The following is a 25,789-nucleotide window of genomic DNA, read 5'->3' as shown; positions in this document are numbered from 1 at the left end:
ATGCAATAAATAATATGTTACAATTTATTTGGCACTGGGGCAACAATAATTGTTACAGTCCGTGCAGTAGATACCAGCTAGGACCGGTTTTGACAGAGCCATCTCTTTTAAGAGGAGTCATATTGGATTTTTCACAATATTGAAGCGTCATTTTAGTTATTTGTTTATTTTTGAATCACTCGAATGTGATAGGGCGGGTAGCGGTGGTGAGCTGCAATGTTCTCTGGGTATTTTACAACCAAAATCAAAAGATCACACGTTTTCAAAGTAGTATTTTAAAAAAGCTACAGTTGTTTCTATGATATAAAATGGACAAAGGTTCACAATGCTACGTAGCTCCTCTGCCATCAGCAACCGTTAGAAGAATCCAATAGCGTCAGTTCTGGCGCCGCAATTATTTCGTCTAAAGGAGGAAGGAAAGAAGGCAAGAACATTGGGATATCGGTCAATCCACAAACGAGCAAATATCGAAATCTGCATGAGAACCATTGGAGCGGAATGCCGCTGCATCTCACCTTAACCAGCGTGGCCAAGACGCCGTAGAGGCTGGAGATGAGGAAAAGCACAAGGAACGTGGCGGACATATACCAACTTTCCACATTGATATCTTGATTGACAACCGCATCGGCAATGTCGTCCAATACGTTGCAATCTGGCAAAATCACTGACAAAAGAAGAAATCAAAAATGACGACGTCGTTACCCAAAAAAATCGGACGTTGCTTACGACAGTAACAGATCAGCGCTACCTGGATTTGTTACGTTCAAGTTCAGCGTGAGGGTGGCATGGGTCACCCGACAGGTGTGGACGGCGCCGGGTAACAGGTCGACTGGGGTCAAACGTAGGCGGCTCCGGACGCTGAATTTCCCGTCTGGGCCTCTGCTGGGTTGACTGGTGTTGGAGTACGACAGCTCGTCGGCGTCATCGAGAAACCAGGAGACGTCGATGGCCTGCGGACTGAAGCCGAAGACCAGGCACACCAGTTCACCCGAACCCCGCAGCAAGATGGCGGACGGTGGGCTGGGGGTCACCGCGGCTGCGAGGTGAGAAAGCAAATGCTCGGAGGTCGCACGTTTCAGCAAAGGTTCCGTCGGAGCTCACCAAAGACATCCTCAATCGTGCTCCCAAAAGGTGTTTTTGACGACTCGTGTCTGACCCGACAAGAATAAGCGGATCCCCGATCTTCACTCCTGGATACTGTTAGCGTGCTGCTCATTGAAAAAGTGCTTCGGTATTTCCACGACGGGCCGTTAGCGTATGAACCCGGTGGCACTCGTTGGCCGTCTTTCTCCCAGTACACTATTTTGTCATCCGGGGAAAATCCAGAAACCAGGCAAGTCAGCGTGAGGTCACCGGAGGCGGTCAGCTTAGAGACGCTCGGCGGGACGATCTGCACTGTCGGCGGATTCCAGTCTGGGGGAAGACAAAGGCAGATGAAGCGGGCGCTTGGCCTGATGGCATTTTCGGCGAAAGGAGAAGGCGACAGACACCTTTGCTTTTGCTCACGTGGGCCTGGTAGCCCCGCTTGGAGCACTTGTGCGTCCCCTGGCAGGAGACTTGTTTATATGCCTCCCAGTCACTGGTTAACACCCTGAGGGAGCTCCGAAGCGTCTCGGTGCCGTTGTCGTGAACGCTCGGCGTCTCCGTGTGGGAATTGTGCAGATATTCCTTCCCGTCTACTTTCCAGGAGATGGAGAAATGCTCAAGATGAACGCCGACCAAAAGGCACGTGACGTCCACGTGTTGGCTCTGCGGCGACTCTGTGAGCGGTGGTCCTTGAACGTACACTGCGACCTTGTCAGCCCGTGATGGGATGACTGTCAAAATGCAATGAATGGATATATTTTCACTTTGGAGAGGATGATGACGACGATGGCGATTTTTACCTGAGCAGAAATTGACGGCACTCGTGGAAGTTCTCTCCAGCCATGCGTCCGACACTTGACAAGTGAAGAGTTTGCCACTTTGCCACTCTTCTCGGTCGACGTCCAGTTGACTGGCAACAGCCACGCGTCCATCCGCACTCATGCTGAAGTCGGAGGTCCTCGACGGAGGTCTTTCCTCAGATCCGCTCAACCAAGTGATCTGAGGCTTGAAGCCCCATCCAGAGCAAAGGAGTCGCTGAGTTTTTGACTCTTGACCCGTGACCAGGAAGAGCTCCACCGACGGTTCCGCTGATAAAAGACGACGTGATGAGGAGGGAGAACACGCACCTGTGCGCGGCTCTCTCGGGTCGGCCTCTCACCGAAAATGCCGTCCAAGGGCTTTGACTTGAAGATGCCTGAGAAGCCTTGATTCACCTTACAGGTCAAACGGGCGTCCTCCTTGGTCAAAGACTTGGGCAAACTGAAACGCGGACTGATGGAATGGCCGCTGGGGGCTTTGGAGAGGGCGACGAAGCGTTTGTCGGAAACGTCCACGCCGTCAGCCTGTAGGCTGACGTAGAGGTCGACGGGGTCAAGTGGCGTGACGTGGCATTCAAACACAGCCCCGTCTTCCGTCTGCAAATCGCCAAGCGATCGCCTGACGACCACCGACGGAGCCTTGACGACCGCCGACTCTGAAAGAAAAGGAAAAAAACCCCTCTTCAGATCCTTTCATCGCCAAACCTCGACGTCTGTCACTCATCCGTCCGTCCATCGTACCTGCCACAGGGACTCTCGCCTTGATGTCCGAGAAGCAGCGGTGCTCCACTTTACATGTGAGCCACTTCATTCGTTTCCACTGGTCTGGCGATAGTGTCAGAACGCTGACCAAGTGAGACCCGTTGCGCCGGCCGACCTGCTCGACAGCGGCGCCGGCGCCTTCCGCCAGCAAGGTGACGGCGGCACCCAACGCGGTGCCAACCCGACAAACGGCTTCGGCTGGGGATCCTTCCGTCATCACGGCTTTGAAGCTGGGAAGCTCCACGTGAATGGAAGGAGCGCTGCTTGCCTGAGCTGGCAGATGACATCACGTGATCATCGACGCCAACGCCATGTTGTATCGACGAAGCGGAACGTACTTTCACAAATGCTGATGGACCTTTGCATTTCTTTTTTGCCTCCGATCCACCTGCACGTAAACTTGGAGCCGCTCTTCCACTCTCTCTCGCTGGGCTCCATCTTGCTGATGAGGGTGAAGGTTTTGGCTCCTCCCGCCGCAGGCCCAAAGGTCCCGGTCTGGGCGGCAGCTACCTTTCGATCGTCCCGTAGCCACTGGACGCTCGTCGTGATTGGAAAGGCGCCGCTGATGAGGCACAAAAGTTTGACCTTGGGGGCTCCCGATTTATCCTCCCACAGCGGATACAATGTCATTTCTGGAGTGACGTCCGGAGGGGCGGTCGTCGCTGCCGGAACTGAAAATACAAATGTGATCTGTCATATATTCGAACTTGCCTTTTCCCGTCTCGATTGTGACTCATTCGGACGTTCCTAGGAAATGAGTCGTACGTACCTTCAAACTCTAAAACGTGCTGCCTTTCATTTGAGGCACTTTTACTTTGAACACTGTCTGGTGTTTAACAGTCAGGTGGAAATGGGGCTGCCATGCGTGAGCGTCAGCACAAGCAGCAGGTGAGGGAGGGGGGGAGAAACACACACGCACATAGGCACAAGCATCGTGAAAAAGCAGAAATGAAAGATGGCGAGGAGCAACCGTGCATGACTGGCAGCTGGTGTCACGAAAACATTGAAAGACCCTATTCAAAGGAATCCAGGTGCTGACATGATGATGCGAATGTTTGATATGAAACAGAAAAAAAGGGAATAAGAAATATTCAGGTTGACATCATTTGGATATTTATTTAAAAAATTGTAAATAACAAAATCATCTGTAAATGTACACCTATTACTTACTGTACATGGGAAAGGACAGTTGCATTTAAGAGACAATTTTTCCAGGCAATACCTGGTTGGTTTTTTCATTTGACCTGAAAGGACAATGAAGAAAATCAATATCAATCCTCTTGATATTATACAAATATATATGTGTGTGTATTAGGGGTGTAAATGGCGGGTTTTGTCACGATACGATATCATATCGATACAAAGAACTACGATACGATATTTGCCGATATCTTAAAGCCTGCTGCGATTCATTCACGATATATCGCGATATAGTGCTCTACGATCGATTTTTTTTTTTTTTTTTTTAAATAAAAAATATAGAACAATATCCTGATTTATAACAATTCATACGCAAAATCAACAAGGTACTGCAAACTCTTTATTTAGGAAATGACAAGAGTATTGCAGTATACAAAGTGCGCATTTTAACACTGAACTTTGATGTCGTGTTTTTTCTTTAAATATAAATATAGAGATTTGTGGTCCCTGAATATTTGATCACCGCATGGCAGGATTTACAAACTGCGCGTGTCTTGTCCGTTGAGCCATCTTTTCTTTGGAATCCAAAGTGCTTCCAAACCAATGACTCCAAGCCTAAAGGGGAGCCAATTTCCTCGTCTTTTTGGACACTAGCCATAGCACCAGCCCAGGAGCTGCGTACGAGTTGTCGACTCCCCTTTCACGTGCCTGCTCTGCTCACAACGCAACACGCCGCTCACTGCTCCCGGAAATAGGAAGCGAGCAACAATGAACCGGATTTCAAAATAAAGTCGCGTCTAATGTCCGAGGTCAAACACGGGGATATAAATCGATATTTACCTTTAGCATCGATGCCGATAAATCGTAGAGCATTATATCGATTCATCGATGTGTATCGATGAATCGTTACACCCCTAGTGTGTATATATAAACTCTGCACAGCCCTTTCTCACATGCTAGAATTTTGTGATATCAAAAAAAATATTGAAACGAGTTCTTCTGAAACTTAATGTGTCTTATCAAATGCATGATTCCATTGCTAAGTATTTTAGAGCGAGGGAGTAGAAATAAAATAACAGGGGTATTATGGTTGCATAAGTGTGCACATCCTCATACAACAGCGTTGAAAGTAAGCCAATCGCATTCCACCTCATATTAAATGGGAGTCAGCACGCACCTGCCGCTAATTGAGCGCCCTACCGCCAAATGAAGTTTAGATGTTCCAAGCAGCTACTATTGCTCCTTCTCTTTTTAGCAGAAATAACTTTTGTGACTGACTAGTTTCATGCTTTGAAAACTGCTTTGGACCCTGGTCTTTTTTTTTTTTTTTGCACACCATGGCTTGCGCTGTATCATTGATCGTATTACCTTTACAACGATTGTCCTGATGCTGAAGAGCAGCGTGATGAGGAAGAGGAGGATGAAGGTGAACGCCGTGTATCCCATGTTGTCTTGGTCCGCATCCACCGTATTCCTCCATTGGTGGCTTGTCTCCACCAGCAAGTCTGCCGAATGGACATTAGCGGCTCAGTTAAACCCGGTAGAGCAAAAAATGACCCGTCGCTCGCTTGTTCATTGACGACAAATGTCAGCGACTAGCTTTTATTCAAAACCGATCGTGTCGCTTCGAAAAATGTTCACGACGGAGACCCTGATCTGCTTTTCAAAGACTCCATTAGATGTTTGGAAAAAATTAGACCACCGCTTAGAGTTTGACTTGAAAATATGAACTTTTTGTTTCGGGGGCAAGACCCTGGAGACGAAGAAGACGTGCACAAAGACATGTCGCACAAAAATGGTTTCCTCCAAGGAAATACGGACGTGTTAAGACACACTGAGAAACGTCACATTCTCCGAGTCCCATTCAACAACAAAATAAAGACGACAGGGACAGCTTGCGACGTACAACAGTTAGTTTTTTTTTTTGTGTTTTTTTATTTGAATTTTAAATCTGCATTTAAAGACAGCACAAACAGGAGAAGACAGAGAAGACTAAGTGGCGCACAATTCAGGGTCGCCCATGCTGAAGTTGGCCGTGGTGGTTTTGGCGGACGTGTACGTCACGGTCCTGACAATAACGTTAGCGGTGGCGGCCAAAGATTGGTGGTAAAGGACGCAGCTATACATCACGTCGAATCTTCGCCACTGCTCCAGGCTGAGCGTTAGCTGGCCGTAGACGGAATAGGAGCCTCCGTTTTCCACAGGTGCGGTGGTGCTGTGAACGTAGGTGGAGTTGACGGGCTCGTCGTCAACCAGCCAAGTCATCAGAACCTCGCGAGGGAAGAAGTCTTTTGCAAAGCAAGTCAGGGTCACCGTGTCTGTTCTACTATGTTCCACCGGCGCCATCATAAAAAGCGTGGGACGCTGCGCCGTTTTACCTGGAGGGATGACAAAAGGTGTGCAGAACTGCTAGCACCGCACAAACTCCAAACCTGAAGCTTTCTTACCGATTTGCCTTTCGTAGGATTTCTTCAGCGATTCCCCCGTATCCGAGCGCACCACCACGCAGTCGCGCCGGATGCCCTTCCTCCATTCGTCGTAGGTGATGTCGAGCAGCGTGCGAAACACGCCCGTTTGGCCTCTCGGAACGGAAACGGAGGTACCGGCCATGTTCTCCCCGTCTTGGCTCTCCCACGAGATATCCTTCACCACCGGCTTGCTGACTGTGACTTGGCAGGTGACGGTTCCTTTTTTTTGCAAAAACATCTCCTCCAACGTGGGGCCGGTGATCCGGATGTCTACGTCCGCTTGGGTCGAAACGAGGACTCGTTATTTCTTTCCGAGGCCGCCGTAGCGTGAGCGTGGTTTTAGTTTCCGAAATGTACTCACCGGACGTACACTGGCGAACGATGGACGATGCCGCAAAAACGTCTCCCTGCGCGCCTTTCCCTTTAAACTGGCACGTGATGTTGGTGTCGATCAACCACTGGTTGGGCCTCAGCGTGAGAAAACTGGCCGCGCTGTAAAGCTTGGATGTGCTCGCGCCCTTCCTGGCCTCCGTCTTGATTTCATCGATTTTGCCAATGACGCTGTTTCCGTTTTGCAGCCAGGTGAACTCGAAATCGTTCGGGGCAAAATCTTTGGCAAAGCAGGCAAAGGAAGCCTCAGCCTCAGCCTGGGCGTCGGGAGAGGCCAACACATTAAGAGTTGGCAACTGGTGGAAGGCCTCTGAAAAGCAAACGTATTGACAAGCAGACGTGAATGTTTTCTTACGAAACGATAGACTCGGAATTACGGACGTGCGTTTGCGTATACGTACGGCGAGGCGAGCAAGCAAAGTTATTTTAGAAGGATTAGAAGGAAAAAGCAAGCAAATCTTTTTCTGACAGTTGTGGCAGAGTCAGCGGTTGCACAAGGAGGATTTGCGCCCTTTCTTTCCACCTCACTGTTTGCTTTACACCAAAAACAATCGATAGTGAACGAATCACTCAACCAAAACATCGTGAACGACCTTTTGAAGCCTTGCTTGAAAAAAAGAATGAGCTCAACATTAAAATGGAATTAATTGAATAATTGGAATAAACAGTGCTTCAGTAATTGTCATAGCAGGAATTTCGAGACATCTAGTACTCACTATTTTTATTTTTTTTGGCTTAAAAAAAAAAAAAGTTTTACCTTCTGGTTTGTCGAATATCACTTCAACATCCGCCGCTGAATGTTTGGCAACGCATCGAAATTTGGCCCGGTTCTCCCAGTCGGCTCTCCTCACTTGGATTCGACTGACTCCCGTGTAGATTCTGTTGTTGTCGACTGAAGGATACTGGATGACATCGGTCAAGACGGTTCCGTCTTTGCTCCACGAGAAGGTCAGTGGAGAGGGTGAGAAGCCGGTGGCCAGACAGCCCAGACTAAACGTGTCTCCGGAGCCACATTGGATCAGAGGAAAGACGCTCGGTCTGATCGGTGTACCTGGGAAGAAATGGATTGTAAAATGGCAACGGGAAGACAATATATATTTCTGATTTTTAAAGCATCAAATCATGTTGGCTGCAAATAGATGAGCAAACAAAAAATATGAACATGTGTTCAATTATTAATCAACAAAACTATTATTACTATTCCCCCCCCCCCCCAAGCCACATTTAATACCATAAATCGGTCATTTGTAAACTCATCATGTTTTTTGTTTGCTTAAAATGATAATAAAAATGCACACCAAAAATAAAATCAAAAATTGGCATTTAATATACTTGGCATTTGTCATATGCCTACCGATGCTTTTCCCCATCAACGGCAAAGAATTACGACAATAGCATGTCCTACAAAATCCAATGAAGTTTTAAAGTTAATTTGCAGTTCCAAAATATTCCTGACTTACCTCCCGTAACTGTGACTTTGGTTCCTTTCCCCCAATAGGCGAGGATATCGTCACAATGACTCAATACAAGTGCAATGTCGTACAAAAACTATGGTGGCAAAAAATATCATTTACTTACCAGATGTAACTGTGACTCGGGTTCCTTGCCCCCAGTAGTCCAAGTATCACAGCGATACAGTCCAATCTGATCACAATGCAAATACCCAAAAGAACAAATATGAATAAAAAAAGCAAAAAGAGATCCCTGGAGATGTTGATTTCCTGTCATCTGGATTGTGTGCGATGCAACGTTTGGTGCAAAGGTTTTTTTCTGTCACTGGTTTCTCTTTTCCTTCCCTTTTATCTGCGGTGAGAGAGAAGCAAATCATTCAAATTATTCTTATAAACTCTTGAGTGATACTTTTTTGTATTGTACATCTTATATCACAAGTATAGCTCATTCCATAATCAGCTGCCAGGAGAGTAGGAATAGAAAGGTGTCCTTGTGCTTTCTATTTGCAAATTGAGTGCTATTCAAAGGATCACATCATGGCAGGTTTTTGTATTGCTGTGTAACACTGTGCCACCCCACGCCATATATTGATACACAATGACACACACCCTGTCAAAAACTCAACTCCAGCACTTGTCAAAGGGGCTAGCGTTAAGCCGAACCCAGGGGTCTCAAACTAGCAGCCCGCGGGCTGTAATCGGACCGCTGGGCGATAGTTTGTGGCCCTTGCCTTAATCTGAAAGTTTAATGTTAGCGTGGCCCGTGAGAGGAAGCGCTGCCAGGGCTCTAGCAGCAAGAAGTAGGCAGAAGCCATGTTCAGAAAAATCTTCCTTCCAAGGGTAAAGAACCGCTAAGACAGACACGTGAATAATAATAATACAGTATTTTTTGGAGTATAAATCGCACCAGCCATAAAGTGCACAATAAAAGGGAAAAAACGTATATAAGTCGCACCTGAGTATATGTCGCATTTTTGGGGGAAATGTATTTGACAAAATCCAACACCAAGAACAGACATTAATAGGCAACAGGCTGAACGGTACGGTATGCTAACGTTACGTAAAAGAGCTAGCCTTGAGACGCGCTTTAGCTTGTCGAGCCGAACCGAAAGTTGCTTCGGGGACGCGGAGACGCCGTTGGCTAGTCTCGAGATGCGCTTTAGCTTGTGAAGCCAATCCAAGAGTTGCTTCTGGGACATGGAGACACCGTCGACTAGCCTCGAGACGCGCCTTAAGTCGAGCCTTAAGTCGAGTCGAACCGAAGGTTGCGTCGGCTAGCCTCGACCCGGCTCGGAAAGCTGGTTGGAGTCCGGTGTTTCGTTCCATTTTGGGGTTCAAAAGCTTCGAATTTATGGTTCAAACTCCAATTTGTTCGAACCCGGAGACGTTTGAAGTCAGAGGTTCTACTGTAATGTTTTTGTGGTTTTTTGCTGTTGTTGTCTATCACTGTGCTCCTGGCACAGTAGTAGACAGCTGTATCCTCAGTCTTCAGGTGGCCCATGTTTAGATACAGCATGGTGCTGGAGTCTTGTCGAGAGATAGTGAATCTACCCTGAATTGAAGGCGAGTAATATTTTGGAGTACTCGAAGTGCCGATATAAGCCATCCATTCCAAGCCTTGGCCCGGCACTTTTCTGATCCAGCTCCACGGGTAGTTCTGAAAATCTAAGCCGGATATTTTGCAGGTCAATGAGTGGGATTCTCCGGGTCTTTTCAACACGGGTTCGGACTGCCCTATGCTCCAGCCTTCCGCGGCCGTCGTAGCCAAAAGAGCAACCATCAAGTACTTCAGCACTCGCTCGGCCATCTTGGTTGGAATCACTGAGGTGTTCTGCCTTTGTCCGAGGGCACGGCGGCGGGTTTTATAGCGCACTGGTGAGAAATGTGTTTTGCATAGAAGGATATGGCGGGATGCTTTTGATTGACAAGTCTGAAATAACAAATGAGCTCAAATGACCTTTTGTTATGGGATCAAGAATGTCATATACTGTTAATGATTTCTCACCAAAATGATCGCTAATGTTTTCATCATGATCATAGCAGGAGTTTCTTTTTTATTTTTTTAAGGGCCCTCACGAGACACTGATGTAGATGTTTCTGGAATGTGTGATGAAAGAGGAAAGCTCCTCTCTTGATTGCCCTGGGATCCAAATTCTGCAGGTGCTGGTGTGGTGTTGCTTACAGTTTTAGAGAGTGCCACTCGACAACAACACTTGAGTCATCAGTTGCATGCTTCATGTACGATTGTGAGAGGGATCCTCCTTTTTTTATTTTTGTTCAAGTGCACCGAGGGTTTGTGTTGTTGTGGGCTTCTGGCGCAATAATACACAGCCGAGTCTTCGGGCTGCATATTCTTTCCGTTTAGGGTTACTGTTTGGCTGGAGGGGTTTAGTTCAATACTGAACTTGTTTTGCAGGGACTCCTTGGGGTAATAATAACTAGAGCTTCTGGCCCCGATCCATTCCAGTCCTTTCCCAGCAGGCTGCCTGACCCAACCAGTGTAGTAGCTGCCCATACTATAAGACACCTGACAGGCGATGTTCATCTCCTCACCAGACCGCAGAGTCAGATCGGCCGGCTGGGTCAACTGTTCACACTTGGCACCTGTGGAGGACCGCATGTTAAATGTCAAACCTGAGGAGTCAAAGGTCATGTGTGCGTCTCAGTGCCACTTACTGGAAAGAGCGGCCAGCAGCAGCACAACAAGCCTGAACATGGTTGGAAGTGAAGCTTTCCTGATGGGAACGTCTCCTCTGCGAGGGCCTGAGGGCATGTTTTATAGGACGGCGCTGGCTGGGGCGTTCACTTTGCATACTGGCACCATTTTTCAAAATGGCGGGTGTCACCGACCGCATGCTTCAAAACGTGCCTTTTGACACAAGCATAATTACAAAAAATATTCAAATAATTATAAATGAAATTAAATTAACGTAAAATAATGATAGAAAATGCATATTAAAAATCAAAGTTATTATGTTCATCTACCAAATTTATTATAATAAAATATAATATATAAAATAATTGTATATAAAATAATTATAAATTCAAATAAAATTAACATAAAAAATGATGTAAAATTAAAATTTATATTAAAAATGAATAATGATGTTTTTCATCTACCAAATGTTTTGCCTTTTTTCATTTTGGGGACTTTCATTTGATCATAGAAGCACAGTACATGCGCACTTGGGGCGAGGGTGAAGTTTTCTTCTGCCTCATTTTGAGCGAAAGATGCTTCTATGGTTCCTGTTTCACATGAGCAGGTGGTCACCCGAAAGTACAGCTAAAAAATCTTTTGAGCAGAAAATTGTCCGGGTTGATGTGTCGTTTTAGATGTGTTTAGATAGGTGACCATTCGATTGATGAGGTTTTTGTCATCACTGGCGTTTTGGCACAGTAACACACGGCCGTGTCCTCAGCCTTCAGTCCGTCTATGCTTAGATAGACCTGGTTGTGTGAGTTCTCGGTGGAGATGGTCAATCTACCTTCAGGTGAATGTGCGTAATATCTTGGAATTGCCCAATGGCCTACTATGCAAGCAATTCAAGACTAGTAAAAACTGTTCAAATATTTTATAAAGATGAATGGGATAAAAATTGCGAGCAACTTCTCTATTTTTTTAAAGTGAAGACAATTTGTAATTCTGGTATTGCCACGTAAAGTCAGCGGACAATTTGTCTTCGAGGGCCTCATAAAATGATGTGGAGGGCCATATCTGGCCCCCGGCCCTCGAGTTTGACACCCATGGCATCGAGGGGAAATTGCACAAGCAGGACGCTTTTCAACTGTAAAGTAACATATTCAGGTTGTCCTTTATTGACCTCTAAATGAAACAATAACACAATAAAAAAGGAAAATAAGAAAAATTGGGGCAATTCTGTGGCACTTGCACGTAGCTTGTTTGACTGTTAAAGTATCATGAGCACACATGTTTTTCTGGTTCCTCTTTCACATACCCAGGTGGATTCCCAGAGGTGCAGCCAGAAGATATGTTTGGAAAGCGAGAAAGCGCCACTTGACTGCACACACATTTCTGCCTTTGCATGTGAGTTCTCAAATGACAATGCATCATTCATTGCAATGGGTTTGACAAAATACACATAATCTTATTCATATTTTCAAACAGACCTCATGTATGAAAACATATTGAAGCAGTAAAACACATGTCATGATTTGATTGTATTATTATATTATAGCATTTATCAACTTTCTTTTAGCACTTAACTCGTTCCCAGACAGGGTCAGCAAAAATCTTCTGTATTTTATAGATGTAGTCCAAGCATGTCATTATGTAAAAAGACCTTCAAGTGATTTCAGGATTGATTAGTCTGATGCAGAGTCTGACTGTAAATCCTGATCTAAATTGTTGAATTGGGTTGGAGACTTCTTTGCTGCCATCTTAATATGACATGTTAAAATTGTTTCTGAGCTATGGGAGGGAGCACAGATCAGCACAAGCGTGGATGTGTTTACAAAATATACCTCACTTGCAAAATGTAAAGTCCAAATAGGATCCGCACCAAACGAAAAAAAAAAAAAAACTTTCGGCCCGGACCAAACAAGCGGACTAAAGGACTTTTCTGGTCTGAATACACCCTTAATTTTTTGGGTTTAGTGCGGTTCCTATTCAGAGTGTAGATTTTGCAAAGTAAATTTTGTAAATCATATTTAAAATTAAATTATATGTATATTGTGCGTTGTGTTGCACAGGGCAGGTTTGTTCACTTTCAACTCTCGTGTACTAGTCACTACTGTATGAAAAGGTTTCTTCTGGCCACTAGAGGGTGCTGGACTTTGAGTTCAGACTATCAAGGGATACTGAAACAGTGATGTCATGTGTATTCTTTCTCGCCTGACCTGGCCAACGCATCATGTTACCACCTGAATGCCTATAAAGGGCTCCTCCCACTCTCTTTCACACAGATCCGGCCGCAGCCATGCCAAGACCATAGAAACAAACTGGACTGAACCGTTTCAAAATTTTATTTCGGGCCACATGTGCACTTTGCCAACTGGCTTCAGAGTTCATGTTTCACTTGCCACTCGTTTTCTCACCAGCACACTTGTGTCTCTTAACTCGGTCCTTACGAGAGAATCTTTTATCGCACAGGCTGCAACTGAATGGTTTTTCACCAGTGTGTATTCTGGTGTGTTTCTCTAATATGCATCTTTGCGTGAAACTTTTACCACAAACTGAGCAAGCAAACAGTTTCTCCCCAGTGTGTGTTCTTGTGTGTCGAACTAATCCTGTGCGATCGATGAAAGTTAAATCGCAGACTGTGCAAGCAAAAGGTTTCTCTCCAGTGTGTGTTCTAGTGTGTCTTATCAAGCATGTCTTCACATGGAATCTTTGACCACAAACTGAACAGGCAAAAGGTTTCTCACCATTGTGTGTTCTTGCGTGCCTTATTAAACATGTTTTCACAGTGAAACTTTTACCACAAACTGGGCAGACAAATGGCTTCTCCCCAGTGTGTGTTCTTGTGTGTATTCTTAAACTTCCCTTCAAAGAAAAAGATTTGGCACAAACCGAACAGGCAAAAGGTTTTTCCCCAGTATGCGTTCTTGTGTGCGTTTTTAAATCTGCCTTTATACAGAATCTTTTGTCACAAACTACACAGGAAAATGGTTTCTCCCCAGTGTGTATTCGTGTGTGTTTTATCAAATATGAACGTCTTCCGAAACTTAAGTTGCAGACTGAGCAGACAAAGGGTTTCTCTCCCGTGTGAATTCTCATGTGATTTGTTAAGCTACTCTTATGCGTTACTTTCAGGCCACAAAGTGAGCAGGAAAAAGGTTTCTCCTTAGTGTGCATCCGCATGTGTATGTTCAAGTGTCCCTTATGAGCAAATGTTTTTGCACAAGCTGAGCAGGCAAAAGGCTTTTCTAGATTGTGAGTTCTCGTGTGTCTTTTCAACTGTGACTTGTCGAAAAAGATTTTGTCACACTGAGGACATTTTATGGATTTGTTATCAAGGTGACATGAGACATCACCTTTGACGTGTTCAACGTCACCACCACCATCATCAGTGTGTGACATATCACTCTCTGATAGTGGAGCCAAGAGGCCATCTTCTTGGGGTCCTTGACAGTCTTCTCTTTCATCCCCATCATTATAATCATCTTCTTCACACTTAACAATGGCTGTCAATGGAAACTCTGTGATATGTAACGCCAGCTCTTCTTCTTTAATACGAAGTGACTCTGGCCCGTCTTCCCTTTTGACGTGGGAGGGCCCCTCCTCTTTATTGGAAAAGACATCTGGCTCCTGCAGGTCTGCTTGAAGATCTTCAGTGACGTCTGCAAAACACGGAGTCAAATAAACCACTAAATGTCGTACATCCACTTCACAGCTCTTGACATAAATACATTATACTTGAATTTTTTTCAAGTACTGCAGCTGCTTCCAACACAACCCAGATTGATAATAATTCAGAAACAGTTATGTCGTAAGGATGAAAAGTGAGTAAATCTTTTGGGCTATAAAGTGAACAAACCGTGTAAAACATCGTGAGGCTTCTTGAAGACAGCGTCCAGTCGTTGACCCTCGTCACCCTCTTTTATTCCACAAAAGCCCTCCTCGTACTCTTCTTTCACCATTTTTGCGCACATGTTCCTAAATATTAACAAGACAGTCACACTTGATCTCTGCTTAGCTCATTGTTAATGATAAGCGCGACCCTTTTGTTATGGGCTAGCAAGCAAAGCTAAACTAGCCAGGGAAGCTTTACGCGCACTGAGAATGGGCTTTTCGTACACGAAGATCGAATCATGATTATTTTCCTCCAGGTAAGCAGACGTACTATGTCGAGGCTTCGGTACATTGAGTACTAATTCAGAATTATTTAGCGAAGCGAATTTGGTCACCCTGGATGGACACGGAAGTAGAGCGACGGAAGAAGCGGAAGTGACGCAAGGCGTGCCGCGGCCCTGTTAGTTCACGTGGAGGTCCCGTAAAACAAGTTTGGATGTAGATCCGTACACATATGGAGTCAGCTTATAAAATGACTCTCCCAGGCTCATTCTGAACACGATGAAGCTTCGACGCAGTATGTTAATAAAGTAACAATGGAGTAACAAGTCTTCCTAGCAGGAATTATACTTGTATACTCGGTGCACGTTGCAGCTCCTCGAGCTAGCTATCGTAGTTAGCTTGCCAGGCGCTAACAAAAAATACGCGTTTGACACATCGCTTTAAGATCAAGCGTGAATTGATGTGGTTATTGTGTGAAAATGTGTACAAGAGTGTCAGCGGGGGAACTTTCTCGAGCAAAAGAGGACGACGAGCTGCAAGCACAGGACGCTGTTTTGAAGACACCTCCAGGTACCTAGCACAGAGCGGGTTTGTTCACTTTTTACTTTTATTATAGCTCCATTCGTGCAGTTTTGAAGTTAACCAAGCAATTTGTTATGAAATTAGTTTGACTCCAATTGAATGACTCGTTAAATGGCTCTTGGTGGGCTAGCTAGCTAGCTGCCGATTTACCTGGTTGAGCTCAAGAATGACACAATGCTCTTTTCTGACCTTTTTACTTTTCCATACTTCTCATTTAGGCCAGATGCCCTATGTGACACAACCGCTATAATAATCTGTTATTATGCGCGTCTGCAGACTTCATTGAAGAATATCTTCGTCCTGAGAGGCAGGTGCCAGAGCATCCCCATGTTCAAGAGGAAGAGGAGCCAGAGACACCCAACGTTAAAGAGGAAGACGGGCCTTGGACTAACCAAATTAAAACAGAAGAGGATTCAGGGCCCTCGCTCATTGAAGAGGAAGAGCAGGAGGTTGATATCACCAACTTTCCATTAACTGTCATTGTCAAGCGTGAAGATGATGAAGGTGATGGGGACTGCTGTGGAGGATCACAATCAGACAGCCTCTTAGCCCCACCATTAGATAGTGGTGACATCACGTCACACTCTCCTCACACTGATGATGATGATGATGACAAGAAACACTCTACAGGTGATATGACATGTCGTACTGACAACAAGTGTTGTGAGTGTGGGAAAGCCTATATTTCAAAGTATACTTTAAAAGTACACATGAGACTACACAGTGGAGAGAAACATTTTACCTGCTCGGTTTGTGCCAAAAGATTCCATATGAAGACAGATCTAATGAGGCACAAGAGAACACACACTGGAGAGAAACCTTTTGTCTGCCTTGTTTGCCGTCAAAGATTCTCTTTCAGCGTAAGTTTAAGAAGGCACGAAAGAATACACACTGGGGAAAAACCTTTTTCTTGCCCCGTTTGTGGTAAAAGGTTCTCTGAAAAGGGACATTTAAGAACACACACAAGAACGCACACTGGAGAGAAACCTTTTGCCTGCCCAGTGTGTGGTCAGAGATTCTGTGTAAAAGCAAGTTTAATTAACCATACAAAAATACACACCGGAGAGAAATGTTTTGTCTGCTCAGTTTGTGGTGAACGATTCTCTGTAAAGGAACATTTAATTCAACACACGGCAACGCACGTGGAAGATAAACCTTTTGCCTGCTCAGTTTGTGGCCAGAGATTTGCTCTGAAGGCAGATTCCATCAGGCACGCAAGAATACACACCGGGGAGAAACAGTTTTCATGCTCCGTTTGCGGTAAAAGATTTGCTCAGAAGGGACATTTAGGAAGACACGCCAGAGCACACACTGGTGAAAAGCCATTCAGTTGCCATGTGTGTGATAAAAAATTCTCTCGTAAAGATAATGTGAAGAAGCACAAGTGTGCCGGTGAGGCGAGCAGCAGTCAATGAAGATTTTGACTTGTGGGCTGGTGTCATTGCCTTTGTGGTAAGCTTTAGAAATGTACCACTGAGAGCTTTAGCCCCTGCTTAATTGGCTCTCATTTCATTCACGCCAACAAATTCACTGGTCTTTATCCATAAAACATTTGTTGGCAAGATCCCAACCTATCATTGTTCTCTTCTCACCATGCTATGCATGTAATATAATGTATTGTATAAAGTATGTAACTACAATGTATTATGTTTTATAAATATGTGGCTGAGCGGTGACTTTAGTTTATAGTGCACTGCTCGCGTGTGTAGGTCAGTAATATGTTGACACTATCTGCAAATTCTTTATCCAAACTTAGAAACAGAATGCACGATGCACTCCAATTTAGTGTATTTGTGGAAGTTTTTTTTTTAAATTAGTGTACTGTCTATGTGTGTGTGTGTGAGCACATTTCTATTTTTTTAAATGTAAGTAAGATCAATCAGCTATTTTACATCGACTTGGGTTGTCTTGTTTTATTAAATAAACTTTAATTAGGGGTAAATCGTTGTCGTGGGCAGGTCATACAGGAGACGAAGATTGACAGCCCATCCTCTCGCATCGCCCCTTTGTCAATGTTTTGGTCTCCTCGATGGGACGTCCCATGGGAGGAGCGAACTTGGAAACAGAAGAACGCACCTTCATGACGTGTCTTGTCGCATGATGTACATGCAGACGGTGTTTGTTTACATCTGGTTGTTTACATCCGGAGTCGAGTGCGCCGCTTTTTATGCTCCGTGTAGGAACGCCGATTTCAAACTGGGTCATTTTGATCCACCTGCTTTATTGAATTGATCGGTTAAACGAAATTGTATTTACTCTTCTCCCCCCCTAGTAGAAACAATTTGACTTGACATTTAGTTAATCGTGATAACCAGTTTTGAAATTGTCATAAATGAATGTAGACTCCATTCCATTCTACTTGATCAAGCTGCGCGCGCATCATTGAAGCAAAAACGACGGCCGATACACGAAGATTTATTATTATGACGTTGTCGTAGTTTTTGAATTGTTTCGAAGTATATTAACTTGTACGAGTCGGAGTGGAAAAGGCTTCCATTTTCTTCTCAATTCCAAGAGGAAATAGTCCATTTAAAAAAACCGGAGGTGATTGTTAAACAGACCGGTTGGCGGTGCTCCTTCCTATTTGGTAAGTTATCGTGGACATTTGCTTTAACTAAATTCTGTCTTGGAATGTTGAGAAAGTGATCAACATTTGTGAACAAATGGCAAGGTGATTCCTAGTAATGCTAACTAGTATCTAATAGTTTCAGTGAATTTCTAAAGAACGTCCTCATGGCATGAAGCTGCTGCAGTACCACAATGAATTCCCACTATAGGAATAGTTTTGACCTGGTGGACTACAAACATGGTGCCTTGGACTTGATTTTTCATCTCATCAGACCATAGAATTCATCTCTTGGTGGACTACCATGTCACTGCAGTTGTAGATGATGCAGGACTGTGGCTTTCAGAACAACAGATTTTTTTTCTTTCTGTGCCTTTCACCAGACAATAAAAACAGAAATAGAAAACAGAAAGACACTGAACGCTATCACTTTAAATGCGTTGTATTTTATTCAGGATCTCAAATACACTTTTCTGTCTTAACCACTAATAGTCAGTTTCCTCCTGTATTTCTTTAAAACTTCACTGGTGACATTTGTGCCTCTTACCAGGCAATCTTTTATTATCACACACACTGCAACCGAATGTGTTCCCTTGATTTTGAGTTCTTGTGGATAATCTCCATTGTCAGTGAATCTTTTTCAGCAAAATGATCAGGCATGATCATGGTTTGTCTCCAGTGTGGGTTCTTGTGTGTCTTCTTAAGTTTCCCTTATCAGAAAATCTCTTGCCGCAAACTGAGCAGTCAAAAGGTTTATCTCCAGTGTGAGTTCTCATGTGTCTTCTCAAATGGCCCTTATGAGTGAATCGTTTAGCACAAACTGAGCACACAATAGGCTTCTCTCCGGTGTGAGCTCTTGTGTGTAAAACTAAATTTCCCCTTTCGGAGAACCTTTTGCCGCAAACTGAGCAGTCAAAAGGTTTTTCGCCAGTGTGCGTTCTCGTGTGTAACAGCAAATTTCCCTTTTCAGAGAACCGTTTTCCACAAAGAGAGCAGTCGAAGGGCTTCTCTCCAGTGTGGGTTCTTGTGTGTTTTCTTAAATCCCTCCCAAGATAGAATCTTTTACCACAATCTGAGCAGGCGAAAGGTTTTTCTCCACTGTGTGTTCTTTTGTGTAACTTTAAATAGCCCTTCTGAGTGAATCTTTTCTTGCATACTGGACATTCAAAAGGTTTCTCCCCAGTGTGTGTTGTTGTGTGGTTGATTAGACTTTTCTTTACAAAATACCTTTTACCACAAACTGTGCATTCAAAAGGTTTCTCTCCGGTGTGTGTTCTTGTGTGTGTTTTCAAATGCCTCTTTTCAGTGAACCTTTTACCACAAACTGAGCAGGAAAAAGGTTTCTCTCCAGTATGTGTTCTTGTGTGCGTTGTCATAGATTGCCTACGAGAGAAGCTTTTACCACAAACTGAGCAAACAAAAGGTTTCTCTCCAGTATGAACTCGCGTGTGCGTTGTCAAATTTTGTCTACGGGAGAATCTTTTACCGCAAACCGTGCAGACAAAAGGTTTCTCTCCGGTGTGACTCATCATGTGACTCTTTAGAACTGACTTGAAAACAAACGTTTTGTCACATTGGGAGCACTTCCAGTGTTTCTCCTTAGCGTGACCGGTCCCTTCGCCTTTTGCGTGTTCATCATCGTCATCAGTATCAGAAGAGTGCAATGTTATGTCGTCGCAATCTGATAGCGGTGGCAAAAGGTGGTCTGCTCGCAATCTTCTGCAGTGCTCCCCGTCGCCTTCGGCTGTCATGTGGTTAATTGAGCTGTTGCTGGCAACGCTGTTTTCCTCACGTTGACCTTTGTCTTCGTCATCATTCCTCACGGAAGGAACAGAGGTCAACGGCAACTGGCCAATATCCGCCTCCTGCGCTTCTTCTTTAATACGGGGCTGCTTCCACTCTTCCTCTTGAACGTAATCTGTACGGCATAAGACAAACACACATTGTCAGTTTTAACAAGTCTTAACACAGTGCTCTTGAACACACCGACACACGCCTCGCCGTTCAGAGGCTGCGGGTTCGAATCTAGGCTGCGGCATACGTGTGTGGAGTTGGCATGTTCTAAAATAGCCTTTTTAAAAACACAACATATGAGTATAACAACGCCTCACATTTAATCACAACACCGTGAGAAAGTAACATGAGAATATTTTTTAAATGCAACGCAATTAACGAATGTTAAAATGGACCGAACCTGTTGTGTGTAACACATTTGGAGGCCTTTTGAAATCAGCGTCCAGTTCACGTTGTCGCTCATTGTCTTCTGTGACAGCGAATTCCTTCTCGCACTCTTCTTCTTTCACACGTCGTGTGCACATTTTCACGCGATAATCACAATCCTTTCCACTCAGTCTAGCGCTCTGCTTCGCGAGTTGCGAAGAAACGTGGCTCTTTGTTAGCGGCTAGCGAGCTAAAGCAAGCTAGCTACGCCAAGCGCGATTGAGAAACGTCAACGTGGACCGAGACGAGTTTACCCGGACACTAAGCTTTGCATAATAGCCTTTTATTCCATGAAAGAAGTGACGTGCGGTATCGATTCTTCAGTGGCTCAAGATCTAGCCCAGAAATAACTGTTTAGAGAGGCGAGTTTGGTTCTTCTTCTTTCCTATTTCCGGCAATGTCATCGCGACAGGGCGTATTACGGCGCTCCTCAGATTTTATATTGAAACTACAATTTCGAAAGACTTCCGGGTGCGGAGGGGGCTCGGTGACGACCAAAACGGAAGTTGCTGTCTGGATTCCACATCAACAACTCACGCGTCGACTTCATCAAGTATCTTCATTTTATTAAATTATTTATTAGAGTTGAATTAAGATCTGCTTTGACATGAACAAATGATGAGTGGATTTAAATAGATCAAAAACTCCCTGGAAGGTTTTCGAGCTAGAAAAAGAGTCCTGACGATTGGGAGAACGTCATATGGAATGTCAAACCTTTCTACTGCAGCTGTTGCATATTATTTTTGGAAGACAGACAAGAAAATTCCAACAGAAATGTAGTTAATATCAAAGTTAATATCTAAACAACGCAATCATTTCTGGTCGTATCTTTGAACACAAAAATTCCATCAGCATCGATTACTACAAGACACCAGTATGACTTTCATAACTCAAATTAAAACGTCAGCGTACATTTTCTCGAGTTCATGTTATTGAATAATAATTTCGGAGTCAGCGCTGATGTGAAGCATCTTACACATTTAATTCCAAATGATGATGCAGGATTCATAATTCCACCAAAGAAAGCAATGACAATTTATCTTCCAAGACTTTAGACTTCTATGATAGATATTGAACACTATCGACTTGTTTTCACAGTTACCACAATGAGTCAATTATGATTGCATTTCATGGATTACTTTTCTTTCCACCAACACACTTATGTTTTTTCACCTGATCCTTACGGGAAAATCTTTTCTCACACGTGTCGCAACTGTACGGCTTTTCACCGGTGTGTGTTCTTGTGTGTATTGTCAAAGTGCATCTTTGGGAGAAACTTTTACTGCAAAACGTGCACGAGTACAGTTTCTCCCCTGTGTGCGTTCTCATGTGTTTAACTAATCCTGAACGATCACTGAAACTTACAGCGCAGACAGAGCAGACAAAAGGTTTCTCACCAGTGTGTATTCTTGTGTGTGTCATCAACTGTCCCTTTATGGAGAATTTCTTACCGCAAAACGTGCACTCGTAAGGTTTCTCTCCGGTGTGTATTGTCATGTGATTAGTTAAACTGATCTTTTGAGTTAATCTAAGACCACACACCGAGCAGGAAAAGGGTCTCTCCCCAGTGTGTGTTCTGGTGTGTGCTACTAAGTGTCCCTTGATAGAGAATCGTTTACCACATACTGAGCAAGGATAGGGCTTCTCTCCAGTGTGTGTTCTTGTGTGTGTTCTTAAATGTCCCTTTAGAGAGAATGTCTGACCGCAAACCAAGCAGACAAAAGGTTTCTCTCCAGTGTGTGTTCTTGTATGGATTTTTAAATGTCCTTTTACAGAGAATCTTTTACCACAAGTCGAGCACGCAAAAGGCTTCTCGCCAGTGTGTATTCTCATGTGATTAGTCAAATTAACTTTTTGACTCAATACAAGACCACAGACTGTGCAAGGAAAAGGTTTCTCCCCGGTGTGTGTTCTTGTGTGTGCTCGTAAATGTCCCTTCTGCGTGAATCGTTTACCGCAAATTGTGCAGGGAAAAGGTTTCTCCCCAGTGTGTGTTCTCATGTGTATTTTCAAGCCCCACTTTGAACTCGATGCTTTTCCACACTGCGAGCATTTCCAGTACGTGTCCGTGTCAACTGGAGAGTCTTCGTTGTCTGTGTCAGGCGAGTCTGATAGTGGAGGTAAGAGCCCAGCTATTTGTGATCCTCCATGGTGATCTCCATTACTTTCTTCTTGGTCATCTTCAACCTTCACAATGACACTAGTCAATGGAAACTCTGTTCCATTAGTCTCCTGCTCTTCCGCTTTCATCTGCTGCTCAGGACAAACATCTCCATGGATGTCTGAAGAACACAAGAAGACAAATACACCTGGTTTGAGTTTCATTTTGTGATTTTGATCACTAACTGGGATGAAGCTGTGACCGCTTACCTTGCTTGTCATCATCTTCTCTTTTTATAACGACACCAGGAAATGGAAAGTGGGTGATGTCATTCTCCAGCTCTTCCTCTTTCACATAGGACTGTTGTGACTCCTGCTGCTTGGGATCAAGATTGTCTGCACGACACAAGAAAAGAAGGATTACATATGCGCTCTTAGTACTTTAGCTAAAAAGCAGTAGGGAAATGTTAGCAATTTATTTGAGAGGTGCATGTTGAATTTTAAAGTGCGGTCGTGGATACAAAGTAGTTTCAAAGACAGGCGTATAAACACCAAAACAACGACAGTACTAAAAAACGCAGTACCATTTTATAATAACGATTCCATTCAGGGGATTGGGAAATGAACAAACCTGCTTCGTCATCGTGAAGCTTCGTGACAACCGTTACAAGTCGCTGTCGATCGCTCTCCTCTTTTGTTCCAAAACGTTCCTCCACGTAATATTCTTGCGCACTTTTTGCACACATTACCACACGATATTTATTGACAACACCTTACGATTGCGACCTCTGCTCAGTTGCATGTGTATGACAAAGGTGTCACCTTGTTAGCGGCTGGAAAGCTAAACTAAGCTAGGTCAAGAAGCTTCGATGTTCACAGAGACGACTTTATCTGGATTTAACGACTCACGCTTTACTCCAGTACAAGCAGTGATCGGATGTACTCATAGCATCATTAATATTTCACTTTTAATTCGGGGTGAAACAGAAAATGAACTGCATTTGGTAACACAAATCGTAGGCGGAAGTGAAGCTACGACAGAAAGCTCTGTACGGCATCGCCACTAGGACATATATGACGGTGTCGCTTTTTTTGGTGTTGTTTGTAATACACTCGCTGGTGAAGGATTAGTGGCCTTACAAAACATTGTAGAACCTCCGTCCGAAGTCATCTTCTGTCTGTTGTCCAAATGAATTTCAACCACGAAAGGTACTTTATGTTCTTGGGCTCTTTGGGTAAAACGACCCATGACGTAGAAAGGTTTCAGCGCAAGTCGGTCGACCTTCTGCGCATGCGCGTCTCAGATTGCGTCGCCAGTTTCGTCATCACGTGATTAGCAAACAAAAGCAAGTCTCGCAAGCTTTGTCTTGCACCCTACGGAGTAAATGTTCGAAAATTTGTGCTGAATACACAGAAGCCTTCATACGGCACATTCGCCATAAGAATAGTATATCGTTCATGGAAAGATCATTCGGATAAACTCGCTTTCGTGGACGTTGAGGCTTCTCAAGCTTTCGTAGCTTAGCCTAGCTATGCTTAGCTCGTTAGCAGCTAACGTAAAGACGTGCTTGTTGTCAGCACATCGCTAAGCCTAAATCAAGTGTGATTCCAAACTTTTGTGCTTATCCGCCAAAAATGTGTGCAAAAAGCATGAAAGCAGAAGAATATGCCGAACGACTTTGTTGTTGAACAAAAGAGGACCCCAACGGACATCAACGCCCGGAAGCAGTTATCAAAGAGCCCCAAATCGAAAAGGTTTGGTCACTCGTTTCTCTCACTTGCTTCGGACATTGTACGATTTTAGCCACCGTTGCCATTTGTGTTCATCGACGCCACGCAATAGCTGTTTAACGGAGTTGGGAAAAATACAATAAACTGGCCCACATTAAAATGACTCAAAAAAGAGAGAAGAGGTGTCAACAAAATTACCCTGCAAAATTATGATTTGTGTTATATCACGCACAGCATTTAATCACACTGTGAAACTTGAATTAGCAAAACATTACCAAACCTTCTTTGTCTTCTTTCCTGCAGACATGAGTCAAAACTATCTTCATCCTGAGCAGCAGGAGCTGAAGGGCTGCATCATCAACACTGAGCAGCAGGATGGAATCAACAAGATTTCAATGAATGTCGATCAGAGTGACGATAAAGAAGAAACAGATAATGGAGACCCCTGTGGAGCATCACAAGCAGACAACCTCTTGGCTCCATTATCAGATAATGATCATGTAACACTACACTCTTCTGACACTGATGATGAAAATAATGATGATGAACACAAAGGTGGTATGACCCATACCACTAAAAAGCATGTGAAATGTTCTCAGTGTGACAAAACGTTTTTCAACACGTCATCATTGAAAAGACATACAAGGATGCACACTGGGGAGAAACCGTTCACCTGCTCAGTATGTGGCAAAACATTCTCGATAAAGGGACATTTAGTCACCCATACAAGAACACACACCGGGGAGAAACCTTTTGTGTGCTCATTATGTGGTCTTGGATTTGCTCAAAAGGTTACTTTAAGTAATCACATGAGAACACACACTGGAGAAAAACCTTTTGGCTGTTCAATGTGTGGCCAAAGGTTCTCTGGAAAGAGACATTTAATAGCACACACGAGACGACACACTGGCGAGAAACCCTTTGTCTGCTCGGTTTGCGGTAAAGCATTCTCTGTAAGTGGACATTTGAAAACTCACACAAGAACACACACTGGGGAAAAACCTTATGCCTGTGAAGTATGTGGACTTAGATTCACTCAGAAGATTAGCTTAACAAATCACAAAAGAACACACACTGGCGAAAAACCTTTTCCCTGTTCATATTGCGTCAAAAGCTTCTCAACAAAGGGACATTTAACAACGCATGAAAGAACACATACTGGAGCGAGACCTTTTGCCTGCTTACTTTGTGGCAAAGGATTCTCTACGAGTGGACACCTCAGAATTCATACCAGAACACACACTGGAGAGAAACCTTTTGACTGCTCAGTTTGTGCCTTAAGTTTCCGTGATCATTCCGGCTTGGCTAAACACATGAGATCACATGCTGACTAAAAAGCATTGTGATGAAAGATTCCACTAAACACCAGATGTACACAGTTAAAGGACCCGGGAGTTGTAGTGTGTGTTTTAAATTATTTAATGATAAGTTATCAATTTAAGAGATAGAATTGCGTTTTAACAAATTCTGGAATGTATAACAACAGTATGTGTCTTTTTTTTAAGCTGGGGTAAACTGATATTTTTGGTATTATTGTTTACCTTTTGTTTCTGCTTGCAAGGAAGGTAAGCTGTTGTATTTTTATTTAAACAATACATAAGTTAAATTGGATTATTTTCCCAGGAAGAATTTTTGTTTGTTTGTTTTGGTGTTGGTTCACCGCAGAGTTCTTTTGCTAAGTTATTGTTTGATGGTAAAACTTACTTTAAATAAATATATTT

General features: G+C 44.0%; 5 protein-coding genes across 8 annotated transcripts; 2 read left to right on the top strand and 3 right to left on the bottom strand.

Moving 5' to 3' along the window:
* Nucleotides 1–10: 10 nt before the first annotated feature.
* LOC133152802 (uncharacterized) lies at nt 11–10,945 on the bottom strand. Its single transcript, XM_061276705.1, is given in 19 exon segments — nt 11–403; nt 516–664; nt 749–1,036; nt 1,102–1,413; nt 1,491–1,817; nt 1,887–2,174; nt 2,246–2,560; nt 2,646–2,939; nt 3,005–3,337; nt 4,984–5,002; nt 5,175–5,311; nt 5,810–6,184; nt 6,254–6,553; nt 6,636–6,974; nt 7,422–7,715; nt 8,243–8,308; nt 9,176–9,184; nt 10,426–10,719; nt 10,792–10,945. Coding segments are annotated over 19 exon segments (4,245 nt in total). The 5' UTR covers nt 10,889–10,945; the 3' UTR covers nt 11–394.
* Nucleotides 10,946–13,084: 2,139 nt separating this feature from the next.
* On the bottom strand, nt 13,085–15,013 carry LOC133152702 (zinc finger protein OZF-like). The gene is made up of 3 exons (XM_061276542.1): nt 14,873–15,013; nt 14,613–14,731; nt 13,085–14,415 (listed from the first exon to the last, which is right to left on the bottom strand). Exons 2-3 carry the CDS (start codon nt 14,725–14,727, stop codon nt 13,148–13,150), a joined length of 1,383 nt encoding a protein of 460 aa, XP_061132526.1. The 5' UTR covers nt 14,728–14,731; nt 14,873–15,013; the 3' UTR covers nt 13,085–13,147.
* LOC133152711 (oocyte zinc finger protein XlCOF6.1-like) lies at nt 14,998–17,091 on the top strand. Its single transcript, XM_061276553.1, has 2 exons — nt 14,998–15,439; nt 15,728–17,091. Exons 1-2 carry the CDS (start codon nt 15,349–15,351, stop codon nt 16,864–16,866), a joined length of 1,230 nt encoding a protein of 409 aa, XP_061132537.1. The 5' UTR covers nt 14,998–15,348; the 3' UTR covers nt 16,867–17,091.
* A 1,356-nt stretch (nt 17,092–18,447) lies between these two features.
* LOC133152701 (gastrula zinc finger protein XlCGF8.2DB-like) lies at nt 18,448–23,610 on the bottom strand. Of its 4 annotated transcripts, none has more exons than XM_061276541.1 (4): nt 23,478–23,505; nt 22,969–23,069; nt 22,608–22,733; nt 21,196–22,519 (listed from the first exon to the last, which is right to left on the bottom strand). In XM_061276541.1, the coding sequence occupies exon 4, from the start codon at nt 22,485–22,487 to the stop codon at nt 21,366–21,368; it is 1,122 nt and encodes a 373-aa protein (XP_061132525.1). In that variant the 5' UTR covers nt 22,488–22,519; nt 22,608–22,733; nt 22,969–23,069; nt 23,478–23,505; the 3' UTR covers nt 21,196–21,365. The 4 variants fall into 4 exon arrangements, with proteins under 4 accessions (XP_061132523.1, XP_061132525.1, XP_061132524.1 ...); XM_061276540.1 differs by lacking the exon at nt 23,478–23,505 and adding an exon at nt 23,160–23,409; XM_061276537.1 differs by lacking the exon at nt 22,969–23,069 and having other exon boundaries at nt 23,478–23,610.
* Nucleotides 23,611–23,630: 20 nt separating this feature from the next.
* LOC133152716 (gastrula zinc finger protein XlCGF17.1-like) lies at nt 23,631–25,757 on the top strand. The gene is made up of 2 exons (XM_061276566.1): nt 23,631–24,092; nt 24,372–25,757. The coding sequence occupies exon 2, from the start codon at nt 24,374–24,376 to the stop codon at nt 25,400–25,402; it is 1,029 nt and encodes a 342-aa protein (XP_061132550.1). The 5' UTR covers nt 23,631–24,092; nt 24,372–24,373; the 3' UTR covers nt 25,403–25,757.
* Nucleotides 25,758–25,789: the final 32 nt, after the last annotated feature.

This window comes from Syngnathus typhle, linkage group LG4 (assembly GCF_033458585.1).
Source record: "Syngnathus typhle isolate RoL2023-S1 ecotype Sweden linkage group LG4, RoL_Styp_1.0, whole genome shotgun sequence".
Classification (NCBI taxonomy): Eukaryota; Metazoa; Chordata; class Actinopteri; order Syngnathiformes; family Syngnathidae; genus Syngnathus; species Syngnathus typhle.
The sequence above is the reverse complement of the archived record's forward strand: the minus strand, read 5'-3'. Positions and strand labels throughout refer to the sequence as shown.